General features: G+C 38.2%; 2 protein-coding genes across 3 annotated transcripts; both read left to right on the top strand.

The window, feature by feature from the left end:
• Positions 1–61: 61 nt before the first annotated feature.
• Positions 62–3,850, top strand: LOC124175073 (E3 ubiquitin-protein ligase MARCHF3-like). Of its 2 annotated transcripts, none has more exons than XM_046554936.1 (5): positions 62–159; positions 363–763; positions 1,065–1,228; positions 1,444–1,670; positions 1,824–3,850. In XM_046554936.1, exons 2-5 carry the CDS (start codon positions 607–609, stop codon positions 2,080–2,082), a joined length of 807 nt encoding a protein of 268 aa, XP_046410892.1. In that variant the 5' UTR covers positions 62–159; positions 363–606; the 3' UTR covers positions 2,083–3,850. The 2 variants fall into 2 exon arrangements, with proteins under 2 accessions (XP_046410892.1, XP_046410891.1); XM_046554935.1 differs by having other exon boundaries at positions 1,062–1,228.
• A 2,682-nt stretch (positions 3,851–6,532) lies between these two features.
• LOC124175521 (adenylate kinase isoenzyme 5) lies at positions 6,533–17,124 on the top strand. Its single transcript, XM_046555864.1, has 10 exons — positions 6,533–7,520; positions 10,913–11,080; positions 11,277–11,387; positions 12,544–12,686; positions 13,691–13,873; positions 13,987–14,109; positions 14,216–14,381; positions 14,479–14,747; positions 14,860–15,024; positions 15,524–17,124. The coding sequence occupies exons 1-10, from the start codon at positions 7,499–7,501 to the stop codon at positions 16,124–16,126; spliced, it is 1,953 nt and encodes a 650-aa protein (XP_046411820.1). The 5' UTR covers positions 6,533–7,498; the 3' UTR covers positions 16,127–17,124.
• Positions 17,125–19,776: the final 2,652 nt, after the last annotated feature.

Raw genomic sequence — 19,776 nt, 5'->3', positions numbered from 1 at the left:
TGAGTGAGTCGTCATCGTAGTCATCCTTGCGCCCGCTCCACTGATTCAAGCACTTCTTGCATGTTCTGCGGGTTGCAGCATATCAGGCTCCTGCTTCGCTATCACAAAAGCTTTATCCGTGTTTACTGATTGTGAAACATCGAAGGAGACCTATTAGCTGTAGGTTATTGAACGAAATAGATATCTGCCGATTCATTTCAATAACAAAATATTTGTATTGATGACATTTACGAGTCTGTATTTTTTCACCGAAGAATCGAAAACCTTCGAATTAAGGACTATTATCTGCATGTGATGATATATGTATATTGGGCAACTGACTTTCGCAAGCTTATATGTACTTATAGGTTTGTTTATTCTAGGAGAAATGGCACATGTTACATGGAACACAATAGAAATTTCGTGTCGGACTAATAGCCGAACAATGGAAGAGTTGAATAGCAACGAAATGAGAATTTGTATACATGTGATTGCTGTCACGAGGTATGTACATACACACTCGGCAGCAGTTGACGGAATACCGTTGATTGGCTCCTTAGTGTGATCAAAGTGATAACAAGATGTGCTGTAACATGGTAAAGATTTGATAGTAATACCGAATGCTCGATGGAGGTCTGTGGCAGTAAAACCGACTGCAGTGACGTATTCGAAGAGACGACGTCCGTTGTCTTCTCATCGCCGTTGTCGTGTGGTTCTTACAAGCGAACAATGTCGTCCGATAAGCAAAATACAACTTCGACGTATTGTAGAATATGTCACGAAGGTAATGAGAAGTTCGTACTTGGCGAAAGATTATTGTTGAAACTGGAAATATATGAATTTAAACAGCGGAAAAGAATAACTAACAAGTGATTAACTTTATGTTATATATTATTTTTAACTTATCGTGTTATCTCAAAGATTGTGCATCAATATCAGATATGGAATATCTACACGATATATACATAGTATACATAGGTGTATGTCTTAATCACGTTTTCTTACGCCTCAACAATACTTCTGTAGACAAATTGTTTTGACGCTCTTGTTGTTATTACATTTTTCTCTTTTCGACATTCGAGGAGATGACGGCTTAGAGGAGTTGGTGGATCCTTGCAAGTGTAGCGGTTCTGTCGGACTGGTTCACGCTAGCTGTTTAGAGAAATGGTTGTCAACGTCTAACACTGATCGTTGTGAAATCTGTAAATACGTATTCACAATTGAAAAAAAGAAGAAACCAATTTCCGAGGTAATGCTAATTGCTCTAAATCTTTATTCGATAATTGTAAGTGTCCGCTTACCAACTAATTGATTTATCACTGATTAAAAAGCAAGGCAAGAGAATAAAGACGAAATTTGAAAATCGATAAAAACCCGCAACGACGATATATTGCAATGTACAGCAATTGTTGATATGTAAACAGTATGGAAACCAATATTGAACTTGTTTTGGGTAATTGCCAGTCAGCCTGCCAATGGTGGCGAAGCAAAAGTATCAATGGGCCGCGAGGGATAGGCGGCGATGCAGTTTGTTTTGCTGTACTGACACCCTTGTGTTTTATCGCCACATATTTATGCGCGATCGGTGCATCCGCATATTCTCGTCTTGGATACTGGGAAGGAACTGGTTTAGCGATTTTGTGCTCGTTACTCGTCATGACTTACTGCCTTTGGCTGGCCATCACTATCAGGTAATTTTTTGCTAACTCGCATTTATAATTATCTGAGCTTCATTCAATCGCGTACACCTTTTTTCTAATTTCTTCTAAGTCCCGTAAAATTTTTAATAAAATTTTCAATATCCACAATCATAAAAATCAATTTCAAACGGGATTCGGGTGTAGGTACCATTACAAAATATGGCGACGTTGGCGAAGGCAGAATCAAGACGTGGTACTTTTGGTGAAGCATAAAATCAATTCGCCGGACCGCAACAATATCGCGCAATCCGCACTTGGGCAGAAATCACCACGTCACAGACAGGATAGAAATAACGATAGAGGGATGCCGGAAAGACCGATGCCTAGATTCATTTTCAACGTTCCATTCAATCACAATGATGATCCTATGTTTACCCTGCATCAACAAACGAGCTTAGTTTGATAATATAATTTGAATGCTGGTTTGCAGATTATATACACGGAGAAAATATCGTTGAAGAAGTAAGAAAGACTGCCCGGTCTGAAATCGAAAAAAGTAGAAGAGACATTTTTTCAAAAAATTTGATGATGAAAAAAAACAAACAAAAAAAAAAAATTCAGTAATAATCGAGTGCGGGCTCGATCAGCATGCTCTAGTCTTCCTTAACAGCCCGTGAAATCAGACATCGTACCCGCATGATAAAGCCTATGGTATGTATTGTTATTACCAGAGTCAAATTGAAAGTACGTATGTAATATACAATACCTATATATTATGTTATGCTAATTTTTTATCGCGAGTTTCGTGAAAAATTAGTACAAGACGATTGATGTTGTGATATATATAGTACCGGTGAATGAACAATAGACACTTGAGAATGATCGGTGATGATAATGAATAAAAATAAATGAAAGCACTACAATTGATAATTCGAGCGACGATGTACTGATAACATTTCTGATCTAGCAGACACCTCTATATCGTAATATCTATGTTTTAGAAATCTTTTACTGATTAATAACGAAGTAAAACTTAGAAACGGGGTGAAGCATGCCAAGTTCGCACAATTAAATTGGTCAAAGTTTCAAACAAAGTATTGTATTTACCTGCAGGGTATACCATAGCAGCACATTCGTTGTGTAATAAGTATAACCGACTTGGCATTCCTTTCTTCGGTTTAAAAGTAACTTGATGAATCGAATGATCGTGCGATGAATTTCTTATTGCTACACTGTTTCTTTTTTTCTACTGTTTATGTTAGCTAACTTATACCTTCTACATATAGTGCACCCCAATCGAAGATCGGTACTACCTACTATGTATACTATAGAATGTAAAGAGAGTAGTGAAAGTTATCGAAAAAAATCTGTACAGAGATATTTTCTTCTCCGCGGTAAGATCAAAACTAAAAAACTTTTACAACTAATGAGTTAGATAAAAGTTTCAACCAATCTTATCGAGGTTTCGTATAAGTGTAGAGAAAAGACAATAAATTCTATCGGAGTATGCTGAAAACTTGTCGGAAATGTTGGTGAAGTTTCAATTTCGTTAAGATTTCGTAATCAAAAATTTGAAGTCAATCAGAAAATGTGTCGCAAAATTTCAGTGAACATCACGCACTCTCTAAACTGGACTGTTTTTTTTAAAAGCCTCTCAATATTTTTGACAAACTTGTAAATGTGATGAAGTTTTTATTCTAAAATTCAGAAGCCGCAGACTTTTTAACAAATTATTCATAAAATGTATTCACCAGCTCTGCAATCGTGACTATATGCGCGCTAATAGTTCCGACGAAAAAAAATCGTGTATATTCAAAGACGGGATGGTTATATGATGGGTGAATTAATTTTACGGCAGATAATTGTCTCGTATCAAGTTAAAACGTGCATGCACATTTACATACGATACGCATATTCTTTATGTATGAGCAAAGAGTAGCGGAAACGTCTTTACGGATTCACCAAACTTAGTATCACAGGCAATAAATTATTTCATAATCTCGTTAGTCCCAGGAAATATGGGTCGATAATACACCATTTGTATATACATACTATACGTACAGGTTAAAGAACACGAACTCCGATCAAATCATGAACTAACAAAACCGTGTATACCGCGTAAGGATAACAAACAATTATTATTCATTTTCTTGCAGCTGCAACATCCATTTGTTCAAAGGTACTTAACTACTTTCATTTTTTACCATAAACGAAAAATTTATAGGTGAAAAATGAAAATGAGTTTTGCGGCTGTAACCAGTAGATCTGGTATATCTTACTATTCTCTTTCATTTTGGTTATTTGTACCACATTTTCTTACAACTATTGCGTTAATTTGATGTTGGTGCAAAAATAATTTGATGTGAAGATCTTGTATAATTGAAAAAAGGACTCAGTAAACCATATAGATTTCGCATTAGAATAACTAGAAAACGTACTATTGACAACCATTGATATTGAATATTTACATGCACCACATTTTCTTGTAATTCTAACAGTTTCTAAAACGTTATTGTAAAGATTATTTTTACTAAGAGCTATAAAAAATTAAATTTTTCCGTTATATACCGTTTTACAAATACCAGTTTGCAAGTGTCACACGGTTGATGTGCAGAAAAGTTTAAACAATGATCTGTAACAACTCGAACATTTTGTTTTACAATTATGTGGAAGCAAGACGCGGCAGTTTCAAGTGTATCGAATATCTATGGCAAATTTCACGTACAGATATTTTAAAGCAAATATATAACGTGCCTTTGCACATCTGTTGGGGTCCGAAGTGGCGTGATGTGGAATATGAAGAAAGAATTGCGTGGCTTGGAATTATGCATGTGCAGACGAGGGACACCCAGCAGCTGTCCATCTTGTATATTATTTACATATTTTTCCTAGGCCGTACAGGTTCATAAATCCACTTTCATGTATGGTTGTGCGAGCTATGATACTTTACCGCCGTATAATTGAAAGGTATAAGAAACAGCGATCGTCGTAGCGTCGTTTGTCGACGCGAATCGCCCATCGACTCCGTTTCGGCTGACTCAGCAATGAAACTTGATAGCAGTCAATTAAACTCTCCCCATTTCGATGAAATAAGCATTGCGTATTTCGACAAACCCCTCAAGTTTACAGTAAAATCAACTAATAATACTTGTTTGGTACAAACATAGCTCTGAATATGAATATAACGAATTCATTAAAATCTGTGCACTTGTGATCTGATTTATATAAATATTTTTTTGGATAGACATAGATGTAGGATCGCTAAGGATTATTATAAGCCTTATAAGTATCAATTTGAGGATAGAGTTCATTCGATACATTTACACCGTCAACTTCTCGTCTTTAATTTCGTTTGTTTCGCGTGATGTGTCAAAATAGACGCAAAACGTTAGAAAAATGATAACAAGTGGCTCAGAAGGAAGCCTTTATTATATTAAAGTAGGTCTTGGGCATTCGATGGTCTCAGGTCTTGCCAGGCCTGCGTAAAGTAGTTTAAAGTTGCGACCTTTCCTCGACCTGTAATGAATATCGCGGTATTAATTAAGGAACGGCGTATAGTCGATAAGTACCGGGTATGTAATAAGGCATGCACGTTTGCCTTTACGACACGTATGTGTGTTTCTATAAGGCCGTGAACATACGATAGCCGATAGAAGCAAACGTAGGACTAATAGTCAAATGATCGTTACGTGTAAATAATATGCAAAAAATTTGCTATTGCTAACGGATATATTCTCGGCCAGTGCAATTTTTTCGATCATTTTTTACATGTTCTTCAGCCCCGAACAGTTGTTTTTCAACGTCTTTTATGCAAATTTGATGGGAAAATGTAGCTTGCGAGAAAAGTGCAAGTGGCAATTTAAGAACCAATACGATACATCTATAACGGATGATCATACGTGTTTCGTTCGAATTACACGGTCTCAATGCAATTTGACAATCCACGAGAACGCCACAATTTAATTATTATCGTACGTAAGATTATAGGATCAGACGTTTTTTTTTCCTCCCAATGATTCGCGGCTTCGAATTACTACAAATTTGATGTACCAGCGGCGTATTTCACACATATCAACGCTGTCTTGCAAAAATGTAATACGGACAAGGTTGTTCGATGTAGTCAGTTCTTAAGTTTATTTTATAATTCATAAGTAGCACAACGACTTGGCTCCAGTCGCAAATGGGGTCAGTCCACGACCCTCAACTGCGATTTCAACCCCTAGCCCTGGCCTCATCTAGCAGGTTGTTATTTAATAAACTTTCTAGTCCATATTATGAAACATGTTTATTTAATTTGCACAGTGTTCGCATAACAGTGAAAGTGGCGCCGTTACAATAATTCGCGTAGAATTAAATAGCATTTACCCGAATCGGGAAGTTCTTCCTCTGTTGATAAATTTACCAAATCATTCATCTCACAGCACGCCGTTTTAACTGAAAAAACAAAATGAAAAATGACGAAAAAAAAACAACCATTAATAGTGAAAAGATGAAAACCTTTGTTCAAATTCTCGTCAGTGACTTATGCAATCTTTGATCTGTTTCTGTAATAATTTGGCCAAATGTATTACTAATTTTCGAACTGATTATGCAGGGATTTCAAATTGATTATTCAAATAAGCAGGGGGAACAAGTGACGAATATCGGCGAAAACTTTCGTAGACATGTAGCATATAATGGCATTCAGGTAAAGCACCTCATTCCATTCGTTCATCAATATCGATGGATTTATATTTATTTTAGAATTGATGTGTACATATGCGTGCGTAACTATCCGGGAAAATTTGAGTGCGCATATTTGAAACCGCAAATTACAGTATCTAGAATTTCCAAAAGGAGAATGCAGCTTGCGCCTGCGCGTCGCCATGGTGATAAGTAGTGCGAGTCAGCTAGTAATCGGACGCAGTAGAACCAACCATCGTGGCAAACGTTGTGCAAAGGCCAGCCTCGGTTGTACGGTCACTAAATTTCACGCTTTCCACTTCGCCGGGCGAGCCTTGACCGTCTGAAAAACCTTTGACACCGATCGCGGAAAAACTTGAGATGTTTATTCAACATCTCCTAAGAAACATTTGATTGATCAAGTTCTGAAATAAATTCGCGGACATCGACCTGTTTCCAGCATACGTGTCTACAAACCCCCTGATACGTGCCAGCTCTGTTTGGTTGACATTGCGTGAGAAAATTGTAAAAATGAAAAACAATATCGTATGAAGATTTTATCGTCTCTTAAACGAAGTGCTAACGATAAGTGATCAAAAGTTGTGTCCACGGTAGAACTTGGGTCGAGTGTTGTGTATCATATGCGTTACAAGAAAGTGGGTGTTGTATCACAGTGAATAATTTTCAGAATCGAACCCTTTCTTTATGAAGAATTTAATTCTGAGTATAACGACATACGAATTCTATAAACATTTTTTGACAAATTGAATACAGGATTATGTTTATTTTCTCTGTGAAATTATAGGGTGTCTCTTTAACGAGGAAATTCTTGTACAAAACTGTATGGCTTCGAATTTGATTTGACGAAGATAAATTTGAAAAATCATTGCATAATGTCCGAATAAATTATACACGTGATTATAATTCAGCCTCACAGAGCTATCGGTGATTGTGGTTTAATATTCTGTATGATCGTGCGGCACACCGTAATCTGATGAGTTCCCCGATCTCACCGGCAGTTCAAAGTCAACCGCAAAGTCAGGGTCGAGATTCTAGACGACAAGTGAATTTGAGGGCCGAATACTTATTCGCCTGGCAATTATTCGTGGCGACGTGTGCTTGGTGTCACAGGTGGGGATTGGCAATATCTCCAGTCATGTGAGTGCATAAATGGCAGTTCCATCGGCACCAGGAAACCCCGTACCAATAAACGGACTATGGGCATCTGCCTGGACACTGGCAAGTATAACGTATTTACAATTTCATTTGAAAATGTAACCTTTTTATCGTTCTGCTGGTTTGACGATCGACAAGTAAATACACCGCGTTATACGCGTATGATCAATAATTTGTGAAAACAGCTTGCAGCCGGATGGACCAAATTATTGGGTGTATGCATTTTTCACTGTCATTTATAACAATCGCTGTTATTATAATGTCACTTTTTTCAAGCTTTGTCGCTTTCTGGACATTTGCGCGAAATACTTCATCCTTTTTTTAGTTCATCCAGACACATTTGCATACTGCTTTGTAGATTTTTAACGTGAACTGTATTTAGTCGCGTTAGATTTTAAAATAATTGACTTTTTCGATTCCTGAAAAAGCATAGTGTGTCTGACGCTATAACCAGTGGAGGATTTGAACTGAACAATTAGTCTCGACAAGAAATTGCAAAGAAAAATACAAACCTGTCATCCGCGGAATATCGATGATGAAATTGTACAGTTGAGTAGGTATATATTTTTTTTTACAATAACAACTGCAGCGTGACGCGTAGAATGTGTAAGGCAGTTACACGTTTCATATTTACAATTTTCTGATCAATTAGTAGGATTAGTTGCAGAAATTCTCAGCGAAGTGCGTATCAGGCGTATAAAACGTGCAGCCCTTCTCTCTTTGTCGATAAAATAAATTAACCGCGTTCTTTCGCATGCTTTTCATATGGTCTATGCATCAAGCAGCGGACGATAATTGCGCAGTATTAATTTATTATTTTCAGTACAAGAATTATATACCGTCGACGATAAAACCGATGTACAACGCAAGTACCAAGTGTAGTATAATTCATCGCTAAAAGAGGAGGCTATGAACGTCGTTTTTAATCCGTATCACATTCATTATAGAAACATACAATATACGCATGGAATGTCCAACATTTAATGAACACGCGAATTATACGTGGCCGCATCACACTCTCATTGTCTACATAGGTATACATATACCGACGTTTCATTACCGCTCAATGCAGCGGCGAATATCATCGGCGGAAGGATACCATGCTATAAAATAAATTTCGGAAACATCAAATTATCAAATTGGATTCTCAACTATTCTGGCACAGTTGTATACAGTTGTACACCTTCCTCGTTTTCAACCGCGTTACGGCAATACTGTCAAGATTGGATCTCGTCCGATAATCTACACCGCGCTAATGGAGTAGTAAATTCTTGTTTGTTTAAAAAAAAATTTTAACAAAGATATTGCATTACGGCAACGTTGACCAACTATCGCCGAGACTGTCGCTTCTATAAAACATCTTCGTCGCTTTTCCTGCATACATTGCGGCCGTATAAATTGGCAGCATATTAGCCAATGCAAGGTTATTCAGCCTAAGGGACAACATTTTCGGCAAAGGGATTGCCTGTAGAGAGAACATTACTCATGCGATCTGTGTATTTATTGACTTCTGCACAGTGCGTCGGGCATGTGAAATATGAATGAGTGTAAATTGGTGCGTCTATATGCACAGGCCGTAGAAAAAAAATGTAAACTGGAGAGTGTGAGAATACATGGTTAGCACCGTTAGGGTCAATACATAAATGCGAGAATAGCTGGAAAGGTTTAAAGGAATTTGATTTGAGATCTACGATTTTTTCTGAAATTGTGACATTTTTTAGAATGACCCTCTCATTCACACTAGATTTTGTCATTTGAACAGATGGATTGTTTAAGAAATAATTTTGCACATATACCGATCGAAAAATTTGAGAAATTATTCTATATTAATGTATACAAAGAGTGGATTCAATTTAAGCACTTGAATAAGTTTTGATATTCAAGAATTTGATAAAATATTCCTTAACTTACTAGATGAGAAATCAATTCCGCTGAATTTCTGGGTAGTCGTGCTTTTCTGTGTTTCTAATGATACGTGTCAAGCAATAAAAATGTTTGTACTCTGATATTTAGAGTTAGTAATTTGTAATTTGTCATTTATTGATAGCAGATAATTTACAAATGTAGAAGATACAGCAAGTAAAATCTTATAGAGGTAACATTATTACCTGTACATAGGCTGGTATGATATCTTACAGTAATCATAAAAACTAACAACAACCTTATATACTACTTGAGACTATTCAATACTACATAAAATTTCATAAGATCGACATTTATTAAATTTATTGTTGAAGTTATTCAATACAAAAAAAGTAATGTGTTTAGTAGATATATAAAGCACTTGGGAATAATTTCAGTTTTTTTTTTTTTTGATAATGTCTTTACTAACAGTCTAGATCTTTGTAGAGTTTCTTAGTGATATGATATATATATATATATTCCAGTATAAACAGCTACCTTATATTTAAGTGATTTCATAGCTTTTAGTGATTTCGTATGATTCCTAGTAATTCTAGATGATTTCGAGTAATTTCAAATGATTTCAGCTGATTACAAAATACTTCATGTGATTAATGCCACTCCGTATGATTTCATGTGATTATACACGATTGTACGAGGTTTCGAATGATTTCGAAGAGATTTTCAACTTTTTTAGTTGGATCCATCTGACTTTAACCGATTTCGATTGATTTTAATTGATTTCAACCCATTGCAGCTGATTCTAAGCCGACTGTGATCAGGATAAGTCATTTCATCCGTAATGTGCGGTGATTTCTTTTTTACTTCGAGCGACTACAAGCTGATTCAAAATCAGAGTGTACAGCTCATTAAAAAAGTGAATAGCCCCTCGATTAAGGCAGTAACTTCTTGGACTATAAAATTTCAAAACAGTGAAAATTTTTTAAATATAACAGATTGTAAGCACTCCGAGTCATTTATGAGTAACACATAATGGAATAATAATAAGTTGATGCACATATATAATGCGAGTTAACGTCGATTCCGAGTTCGCCATTTCCGTTATTATTCAACACAGAATTCATCCGCTTCGTCACGAATGAGTTGTTTTGACCGCTAAATTAATTTCGGCGTGAGTAATAATTGATGAGAGAATTTCATCTAGGGGGTTTACAGGCGTGTAATTAGCCGAAATTGCGCCCTTGAAACAAGGCAGAGAGACGCATATATGGCCGCTCGGATCATAAGGCGTGAATAAATTCTGAAAGCTAATTGAACGTTTCAAATCCACTTCGGTAAACTAATTACGCATGCACGTGTATACGGTGAGTCGTAGATCGAAAGTAATGATTTTACTTCGCCGATTATAATAAAACTGACGCGTAATTCGAGTCACGATAATAACGAACGTCGTAGTACACATTTGCGAATCATTAGTATTTACTTTTATAATTTCTTCTCCCATTCACATTTTCCCCCAGCTTTCATATAATATTTTTTTGAAACTTGCGTATCGGCGAAGAAAGAACTGTAAAACAAATTTTCAATTCCAGAGCAACAAAATGGATCGCAGGTTTTCGAAGACGGTAATAGGCGGCGAACAGGAAGATGGCAAGGTGAGGCAGGACTTCTATCAACACCTCCAGACGGGAATTTTCCCATGCAAAATGTTGGGCAGGTCAAATTTGAATCACCAAAAGTCCCTGTCATTTTCGTTCTCGGTAAGCGAACTTATACAAATCCAATAGTAATTAGATACGCGATACACGTTTAGCGAAAATATTATGAAAACAGTTACGTGCTTTTTTTTTGATTTTTGTTTTATATATATATGTATTTTTTTTTTTACTTTTACAACTCGCATCACGCCATGAAGACAATATTCGGAACGTTTCAAATTGAATTTGCTTTGCGCAGGGGGTCCGGGAAGTGGCAAGGTGACCCACTGCGACAATCTGATGCACGAGAAAAAGGGGATTACTCATATCAACATGACGGATCTTTTGCAGCAGTACGCGATGGGGAATGGTAAGTGGTATTCCATGGCGTTCCACGATAAGGTACCAAAGAATATCACATTTTCCGGAAACCTCGCCGACGGAAGGCGTACATTATGCAATGATTGTTCAGTATTTTTCCCAATATTTATCCTCCAATGCAGACCAACGTAAGATGCCTTTAATAGAAATGGTCACACTGCATGGTTATAATATATACCTAGTGAAACTCGAAAGATGGGTTTTTACTGACATGAAGTGAACTGTTTCCCACTTCCGACTATGATTTATATGTTTCAAATAATCAATTTATTTCATCTTCAGTAGCCACGATTCGTCGATTTATATCACACATCGATATTCGAAGAATGATTATAGTCACAGGCAAAAACATTATTGTTCGTCTACCTTCTTTATAAAAGAAACGACTGATTAAAAACTGACGTAGTATTTATTTCTAACGTTTCCTAAGGTACGTCATGGAACATTATTGATATATCGGTTCATTATTGGATAGAAGGAAGAAAGCTCGATACTCGTCGTTTGATCAATCGATTAAAGTAGTACGTATTCTGACGTAGAGTATCAGTTGCTTACGGGTTTTAGCTTTTCGAAAATGAAACAAAGGTCGGCAGCAAATTTATTGTTTATACACCCGTAAAAAAGAGTATGAAAAATAGAATCCGGATGGGACAATCGTATATGTCTAATGTGGAATTCTATGGTCGCGGATAGTGAGTCACGGAACCGACGGGAGAGGGGGTTCAGTGTACGTGATGTACGTAGGGTGAATTGATTATACTCATAGATCGATGGATTCGTGTTAGGGTTTGGAAGAGGGTGCAGCCGATGTGTGTATGTGTGTAACATTAGAGCAACTTATCCGTTCACCGGCTATACATACAGCTATACATTCAGCTCGGTACGCTAATATACGTCATGCATAGGTTGGAACACCGATGGACACGCGACTGATACCTGTGTAAACAGGTGCGAATACATATGGGTACACGTACGTGTATACGCAAACATTATGTACCCATATCCCAGGTTGAAATTATTTATTTCGCACTTTATACTCGAGCTAATGCCGCGATCATACTGCAATCTCTCACCAAAGCCAGCACCATTAAAAGAAGTGATCACCTGTAGCTCGATTCTTCGATCAAAGCTTTTCCCTCTTTCAGACATGCTCGACTTTGGACTCCTCAGCAGCAAAACGGTGACTGAAGTTCTGATGCTCGAAATGAAAATGGCACCAAACGCGAAAACATTCCTGGTCAGCGGATATCCGAGGAACATGAGAGACGTGGTCGAGTATTCCGAGAAGGTGAGAACATTCCGAGCATCTTGATCGATGATTAACTTTTGGCATTCAACTGTATAGAATTGTCGACTCTATACGTGTGTATTTTATGTATGGTATAGATTTTTGCAGTATATGTATATCTTTAGCGATGAAAAATAATGTGATGTCATGCTTGCACTGTGTACAATATGTGAAAGGGGATGGAACGGATTGGCACCATAGACACCATGTCCGCTATTTGGTCGATGCGTCGCTGCTTCACGCTACAGTAAAATGATATCCCAAATCTATTCTCTCTGGCTCGTCCTCAGCTATTGTTAAAGAAGTAAAACTTGATGTAAAAATATATGTAACAAATGTTAATCCAAAGTAGCGCTGTAAAGACCTTTTTTGCACATACTCGATAGGCGCGTATACACATGCGATAAGTCCTTGGCAGCCGCGAGACACAAAGGTTGGAGTGCAGGAGGAGTGGGGCAGTTGCCAAAAATGTAGAAGGTTGCGACCTAGTTACCGAAACGGGTGAACGTATGATATACGCTGCAAAATATAAGCTGCTTAGTTTTATTCCGTTGATATGTGCAAAGCGGGTCGGGGGGGGGGGGGGGTGGGGTGATATTGGCATATCCAGAACACGGGAAAAAATGAGTAGCCGCGGTAGGTACTGGCAGAAAATTGGATACGTTGTCTACCTGGAAGTTTCAAATTACACCTTGCGACTACTATGCATGATTCACACATCGTCGCTGTTCCTCACTTCGCGAGGGGTGGAGTTTCGAGGTAAAATTTCAATACCCACGTTGTTCCTATAACGTGGATGTAGCTTGGTAATTTACCACAGTCCGCCAATCTTGGAGGTTCGCGCAAAGCCTCCTTATAAATAAAGTATTCAGCTTGAGGACACTGTTTATATCGATCCGGGGGACATAGGCAAGAGTGGAATTTGACGTATACCTCTATGATGTAAGCATCGCGTCATACGAACGTTACCGCTCATAATCAACATTCAATAATTTTGTTCGTAGATACAAATCGTTAACGGGGTAGTTCTCGTTTCGTGGAGACAGGAGATTTTGGAGAGGCAAATCGATTACGGTGCTCAATTGGGACACGTTATTCTCGGTCTGGCCAGAATGGAACTCCACAATTTTTACCGAAACGTTATGCCGGTTGCTGAGTATTTCGATCAGAGCGGGATGCTGATTGCGGTAAGTGGAAAACATTTCCTCGAATAATTATTCGTTAAGGTATCGATATTGTCGATCAACTGTACTCTGCAAGGCATTATGTCCCATCTACCAAATCGGTTACCGACTTTCAGGTGAACGGCGAAAGAAATCCCAGTGAGGTGTACGTTGATTTTCGGGAGGCAATCCTGAAAATCCTGGGTATGTCTGACGGAATTAAGGGTACCGGAAATCCTCCAGGATCCGTTGAAGCCGAGGTACAAATACATCGACAGATATACGAATATATATATGGCCATAGGTTGAGCTTGCGACAGTTGGTTGTTCTTCCGTTCCCATTAATTTTTTATTTACGTATCACAGGTAAAGGTCGAGAGAGGAATAACTCCGACATCCCCCCTCGCGAAACAGACAGTAGTTACCGATCTTACTCCATCGCCACCGAAGACACTGATGCCACCTGAACTTCAACCCTCGAAAACAGCAAACAAGCCCAGGAAGGGCCTACCATTCTTCATCTGGGTCATAGGTGAGATATTTACGGAGAAAGTTTGTACTAGAAAGCGTCCGTTTGAAATTTAGTAAACAAAAAAAAAAAAAAAAAAAACACTCTGCTGGTAATCCAGGTGGTCCTGGGAGCAACAAAGCGACCCTCAGCTCGCAGGCGATACAGGACGAGGTCGGATGGGTCCACATCAGCATCGGAGGCCTTTTGCGAGGATTGGCGAGCTCGAATCCGATAGTTCGGGAGGCCATCCTTGCCGGGGAGATGGTGCCGAGAGATATAGTCATGCAATTGGTCGAGAAACAGGTTCTGCTCCATAGGGACACGGACGGAATTGTTATAGACGGATTTCCGAGGGATTCTGACCAAGTAGAAGAATTCGAGAACAAGGTATACAAACACTTGTCACTTGTTTTATGCAATTTCTTTATCCACAGATCATCCTTTCCTCATTTATCATCCCGTATATCGCTGATTTGATATGAAATGTAACTTGTTCTAGTTTGGTCAAGAACCGTCGTTGTTACTTCTCGATTGCTCTAAGCTCCAATTGGGCAGAGGTAGACTGGACGACAGCGTCTCGGCATTTAGAAGGAGACTGGAAATATTCAGAGAACTCTCATTGCCCATGTTGAAGAAACTGGACAGTGAAAATCGACTGACAATCGTAAGTCCACGTTCCTGATCTCATTTCTCTGATAATTCATTCTTTCTGAAAACAATTCACTGTAAAACAGAAATTCAGTTCCGTGATTTTCTACTGGAAAAATCTCTCCAACTTCTAAGAACTCTTCCCATTCAACATAGCTTGCGAAATTCTTTTAGAATTCTGTTGGAAATTGTCAAGTATAACGATTATATTGTAACGTTTTAGGACGTTACTGAATAAATATGGGTTCGCGAGCTTATTTAGAGAATCAATTAAAGGTGCAAATAAAATGTTGAGGAAAAGCTTTAATGGCAGAGTACGTGTTTTCGGTGTAAAGTCTGAGACAAGACTGTTTTTACAATAATGCTGGTTGACGCAGCAGCCTTATTCTTTTTGAATACATAAGACGTTTATAAACTTCTTTTATCTATGATGACTACCAGATCATTAGAAATGGGGTAAGACGGGTGATTTCACCCTTTGTAACAATATTAAATTTTGGCATTGTACCGAACAGGTGGACGGAGACACCGACACCAAGAACGTTCAAGACGAATTTACCGCTGCGCTTAAGAACCTCGTGTCCAATTCATCGCGGCAAAAGAACAACGAGGATTCAAATTCGGTTACAACAGGCGATATTTCCGAGAGAATAGTTAATTTCATACCAAACGGTTTTGCCAAGTCGGTAAATCAGATGACGAATAATGTCCAGACATTGGGGAAAACCCAATTATCAAACGGGACAAAGAATGCGATTGACAAAGGAATGAACGGGGTCAGCAAGGTCAGAGATAAGACGATGAACGGAATGGTGAATGGGATAAACTCGATATCGAAACAGGTACAGAATCTCGTTGAGCAGGGTATTAAGGTGGGTGAAAACGGCGTTGGGAAAATGGCAAACGGCATTGCGAACAACGCGAAACATTTGGCCGTTAACGGGGGCACCTCGATACATAATGGCGTTGCCAATGGATTTGGAAATCTCGTTAACGGCCACTTACCAACGAACAAAGTTGCTCCAGTAAGGAATATGTTGTCTCAGAATAATTTACCAAACCCAGTTAGAAATATGTACAATGAAGTCGACGCTTACCAGCAGGATCTTCATATTTGATATAAGCCATCTGTGCCGATATAATTATTGTATTTGATTAAAATTCTCGAACAATAATCAAATAATGAGACCAAATAAAAATCTTTATGACAATAGGAAAAATGCAAAAATTTTAAAACAAACGCAGAAAGATTGAGAATTTCAGGAAGAGTCATTGTTTTTCCGAAAAGCTCTGAAGTCGATTTTTCCCTTCGGATTAATTCTTCGAACGATTTTGTTTTGGAAAATTCTTCACATACAGCATTTTTCGGAGTTGATACGAACATCTCGAAGAAATTTTTTAAGTACCTTTGAACAATAAACTTCAAGGGGCTTCATCAACGCGTAAATGGGTTCATTCATATGCTACCGGCATTTGATGAATTAACGAATCCGTCCGATACATGGTCAATAGGAAAAAAGAGTCTGAGGCAAACAAGGGACTAAAGGTATATAATTACGGTATATATATACTGTAGATATAATAATCATAGGCAGCTTAGTTACCGTGTACCGTTATGTAATATAGAAACTGTGTATATCTGTAACTGAAAACTGCTCACGATCAGAAACCTAGTTAGGTATAGGAATTCTGCATACGATAGCTACTATAATTATCTAAGATTTTTCTTATTTCAAATTTATGTGTACATCACATTTGAGAACCACTGATTTTTTTTTTTTTTTTTTAAATTGTACGTAACTATACTAACTTTATTATACCTATATTTTGTGTAATAATGAAATACGAAACATAGCTTAGATGATTAATGAATATTTAAAAGTTGTTCTATTTTCAAATGTGTAACTGTGAACTTTTACAAAACATTTTACGATGTACCTAGAATATAATGGTATATAATACGCAAACGATTAGTCCGCAGGCGGACTTTATGCATGCGTTACAATTAACACACGTTATCACACGAAGCGTTAGCCCATATATCTAAGAACATGGGATAGAGTTATATAGTACGTAAGGATCTGCATACTTACCGTTCCAGACTAGATGACATAAGTACACACATGTTAATATCTCTGTACCTCCAAAACTGGGTGTTGTTGACAAATTATTGATTAGTATATTGCTCGGTGGCAAATCAGTGCCTTACGCATATTCAAGAGTCGTGGTAAATTGGCTTTGTAATCATAGATCTATGAATGCAGTTGTCGTGAGGTGGAGATACATATTGATCATGGATCATGTAATTCGAACATAATTTTGATTCTTAATCGGGCAACCGTCATTACACCCTTGACCTAAATTTTACATTTGATCGACTTTTCCTGTATGACCGAGTTAACTTATCTCAATGAACCTATTGGCGGTTGAGATTAATAGTGTACAATACTGACTCAGCTTTGAATAATATAACCGTAACAACCCCAATTGGATGTGCGCAGAATGAGGAGGCTGACATTTTTTTTATTGTTTAAACTGATATTGGAACTTATACGTATCTATCTGTCATGAAGTACGTTCTACAGTAGATAAATGTTTTGAGTTATGTCTCATGTTGAATGTAACTGGAAGAATATGTATCTAACGTTTAATGTGAAATAAAGAATTCCTCAGTTCACAAAAACATTTTTTGATCACGACGATGCATATGTACAGGTAAAGCACAGGGCTGTAAGACTGCTATCAGAGAACGGAATTTAATACTGAAGACTAGAACTTCCGTCTTTTTAGGCGATACTTGAATAGGTCTATTTTTGGTTGAGCGAGAGATCGATAATCTCGGAATCAATTCGTATGACCCTTTTCAGACTAATTGGACCTACAGCAACTCAGAAAACTCAGCAGTAGAAGCCTGGGACCAACAGCAGAGAAATGACGAATGAAGTTCATCGTGGGATCAACAGGAAGAAAGTAATGGAGGAAAAAGGACCTGCTGAAAAATGTCGAAAATACAGGTTCTCGTTTTTCGGCTGTAACTTTTTATACGTTGCTCGCAGCGTATTAGGACTGCGCTCAATCGTTTCCTCTGGCAAAATTACGTCAGAATAGTGCATGAAAGAATTCATTCCAGCACTTTTCAAATTCGCGAAAATTTTCGGCAAAAATGCAAAGGGGTTACTTTTTTTTCATTTTTCGACCAAGAATTTTTGGTCTCAGATTCGATTTGTGTGACCCTATCCTGACTAATCGGACCCCCTGGAACTCAGAAAACGCAGCGAAAAGAGCATGGGATCAACTGGAGAAAAGTTACGAAGGAAAAAGCACCTGCTGAAAAACGTCGAAAATTCAGGTTTTCGTTTTTTGGCTGTAACTTTCGATGCGTTGATCGCAGCGTATTGGAACTGCGCCCAATCGATTTTTCTCGCAAAATGACGTCGAAATAGTGCCACAAATGATCAATTCCAGCACTTTTGAAAATCGCGAAAATTTTCGCCAAAAATGCAAAGGGGTTAGCCTTACTTTTTTTTTGGGCAAAAAACTTTTGGTCTCAGATTCGATTTAAATGACCCTTATCCGACCAATTGGACCCTCAGGAACCCAGAAATCGCAGCAAAAAGAGCGTAGGACCAACAGGAGAGAAATGGCAAGCGAAAAAGCACCTGCTGGAAAATGTCGAAAATTCAGGTTCTGGTTTTTTGGCTGTAACTTTTGATGCGTTAATCGCAGCGTATTGGGACTGCGCCCGATCGATTTTTCTCGCAAAATGACGTAGGAATAGTGCCACAAATAATCAATTCCAGCACTTTTGAAAATCCCGAAAATTTTCGCCAAAAATGGAAAGGGGTTAGCCTTACTTTTTTTTTGGGCAAAAAACTTTTGGTCTCGGATTCGATTTAAATGACCCTTATCCGACCAATTGGACCCTCAGGAACCCAGAAATCGCAGCAAAAAGAGCGTGGGACCAACAGGAGAGAAATGGCGAGCGAAAAAGCACCTGCTGGAAATGTCGGAAATTGAGGTTCTGGTTTTTTGGCTGTAACTTTTGATGCGTTAATCGCAGCGTATTGGGACTGCGCCCGATCGATTTTTCTCGCAAAATGACGTAGAAATAGTGCCACAAATAATCAATTCCAGCACTTTTGAAAATCGCGAAAATTTTCGCCAAAAATGGAAAGGGGTTAGCCTTACTTTTTTTTTGGGCAAAAAACTTTTGGTCTCAGATTCGATTTAAATGACCCTTATCCGACCAATTGGACCCTCAGGAACCCAGAAATCGCAGCAAAAAGAGCGTAGGACCAACAGGAGAGAAATGGCGAGCGAAAAAGCACCTGCTGAAAATGTCGGAAATTGAGGTTCTGGTTTTTTGGCTGTAACTTTTGATGCGTTAATCGCAGCGTATTGGAACTGCGCCCAATCGATTTCTCTCGCAGAATGACATCGGAATAGTGCCACAAATACTCAATTCCAGCACTTTTGAAAATCGCGGAAATTTTCGCCAAAAATGCAAAGGGGTTAGCCTTACTTTTTTTTTGGGCAAAAAACTTTTGGTCTCAGATTCGATTTAAATGACCCTTATCCGACCAATTGGACCCTCAGGAACCCAGAAATCGCAGCAAAAAGAGCGTAGGACCAACAGGAGAGAAATGGCGAGCGAAAAAGCACCTGCTGAAAATGTCGGAAATTGAGGTTCTGGTTTTTTGGCTGTAACTTTTGATGCGTTAATCGCAGCGTATTGGGACTGCGCCCAATCGATTTTTCTCGCAAAATG

Source organism: Neodiprion fabricii, chromosome 2 (assembly GCF_021155785.1).
Source record: "Neodiprion fabricii isolate iyNeoFabr1 chromosome 2, iyNeoFabr1.1, whole genome shotgun sequence".
Classification (NCBI taxonomy): domain Eukaryota; kingdom Metazoa; phylum Arthropoda; class Insecta; order Hymenoptera; family Diprionidae; genus Neodiprion; species Neodiprion fabricii.
Note: the sequence above shows the minus strand (reverse complement) of the source record. Positions and strands in the feature narration are given on the sequence as shown.

Excerpts from the sequence above, each read along its gene's own strand:
- LOC124175521 (XM_046555864.1), top strand. The coding sequence starts at position 7,499 with ATGGGCATCTGCCTGGACACTG. Across the intron at positions 13,874-13,986 it reads AGAGCGGGATGCTGATTGCG|GTGAACGGCGAAAGAAATCC; the intron begins GTAAGTGGAAAA and ends ACCGACTTTCAG. Across the intron at positions 15,025-15,523 it reads GTGAAAATCGACTGACAATC|GTGGACGGAGACACCGACAC; the intron begins GTAAGTCCACGT and ends TGTACCGAACAG.
- LOC124175073 (XM_046554935.1), top strand. The coding sequence starts at position 607 with ATGGAGGTCTGTGGCAGTAAAACCGACTGCAGTGACGTATTCGAAGAG. Across the intron at positions 764-1,061 it reads TTGTAGAATATGTCACGAAG|GAGATGACGGCTTAGAGGAG; the intron begins GTAATGAGAAGT and ends TCGACATTCGAG. Across the intron at positions 1,229-1,443 it reads AGAAGAAACCAATTTCCGAG|TCAGCCTGCCAATGGTGGCG; the intron begins GTAATGCTAATT and ends GGTAATTGCCAG.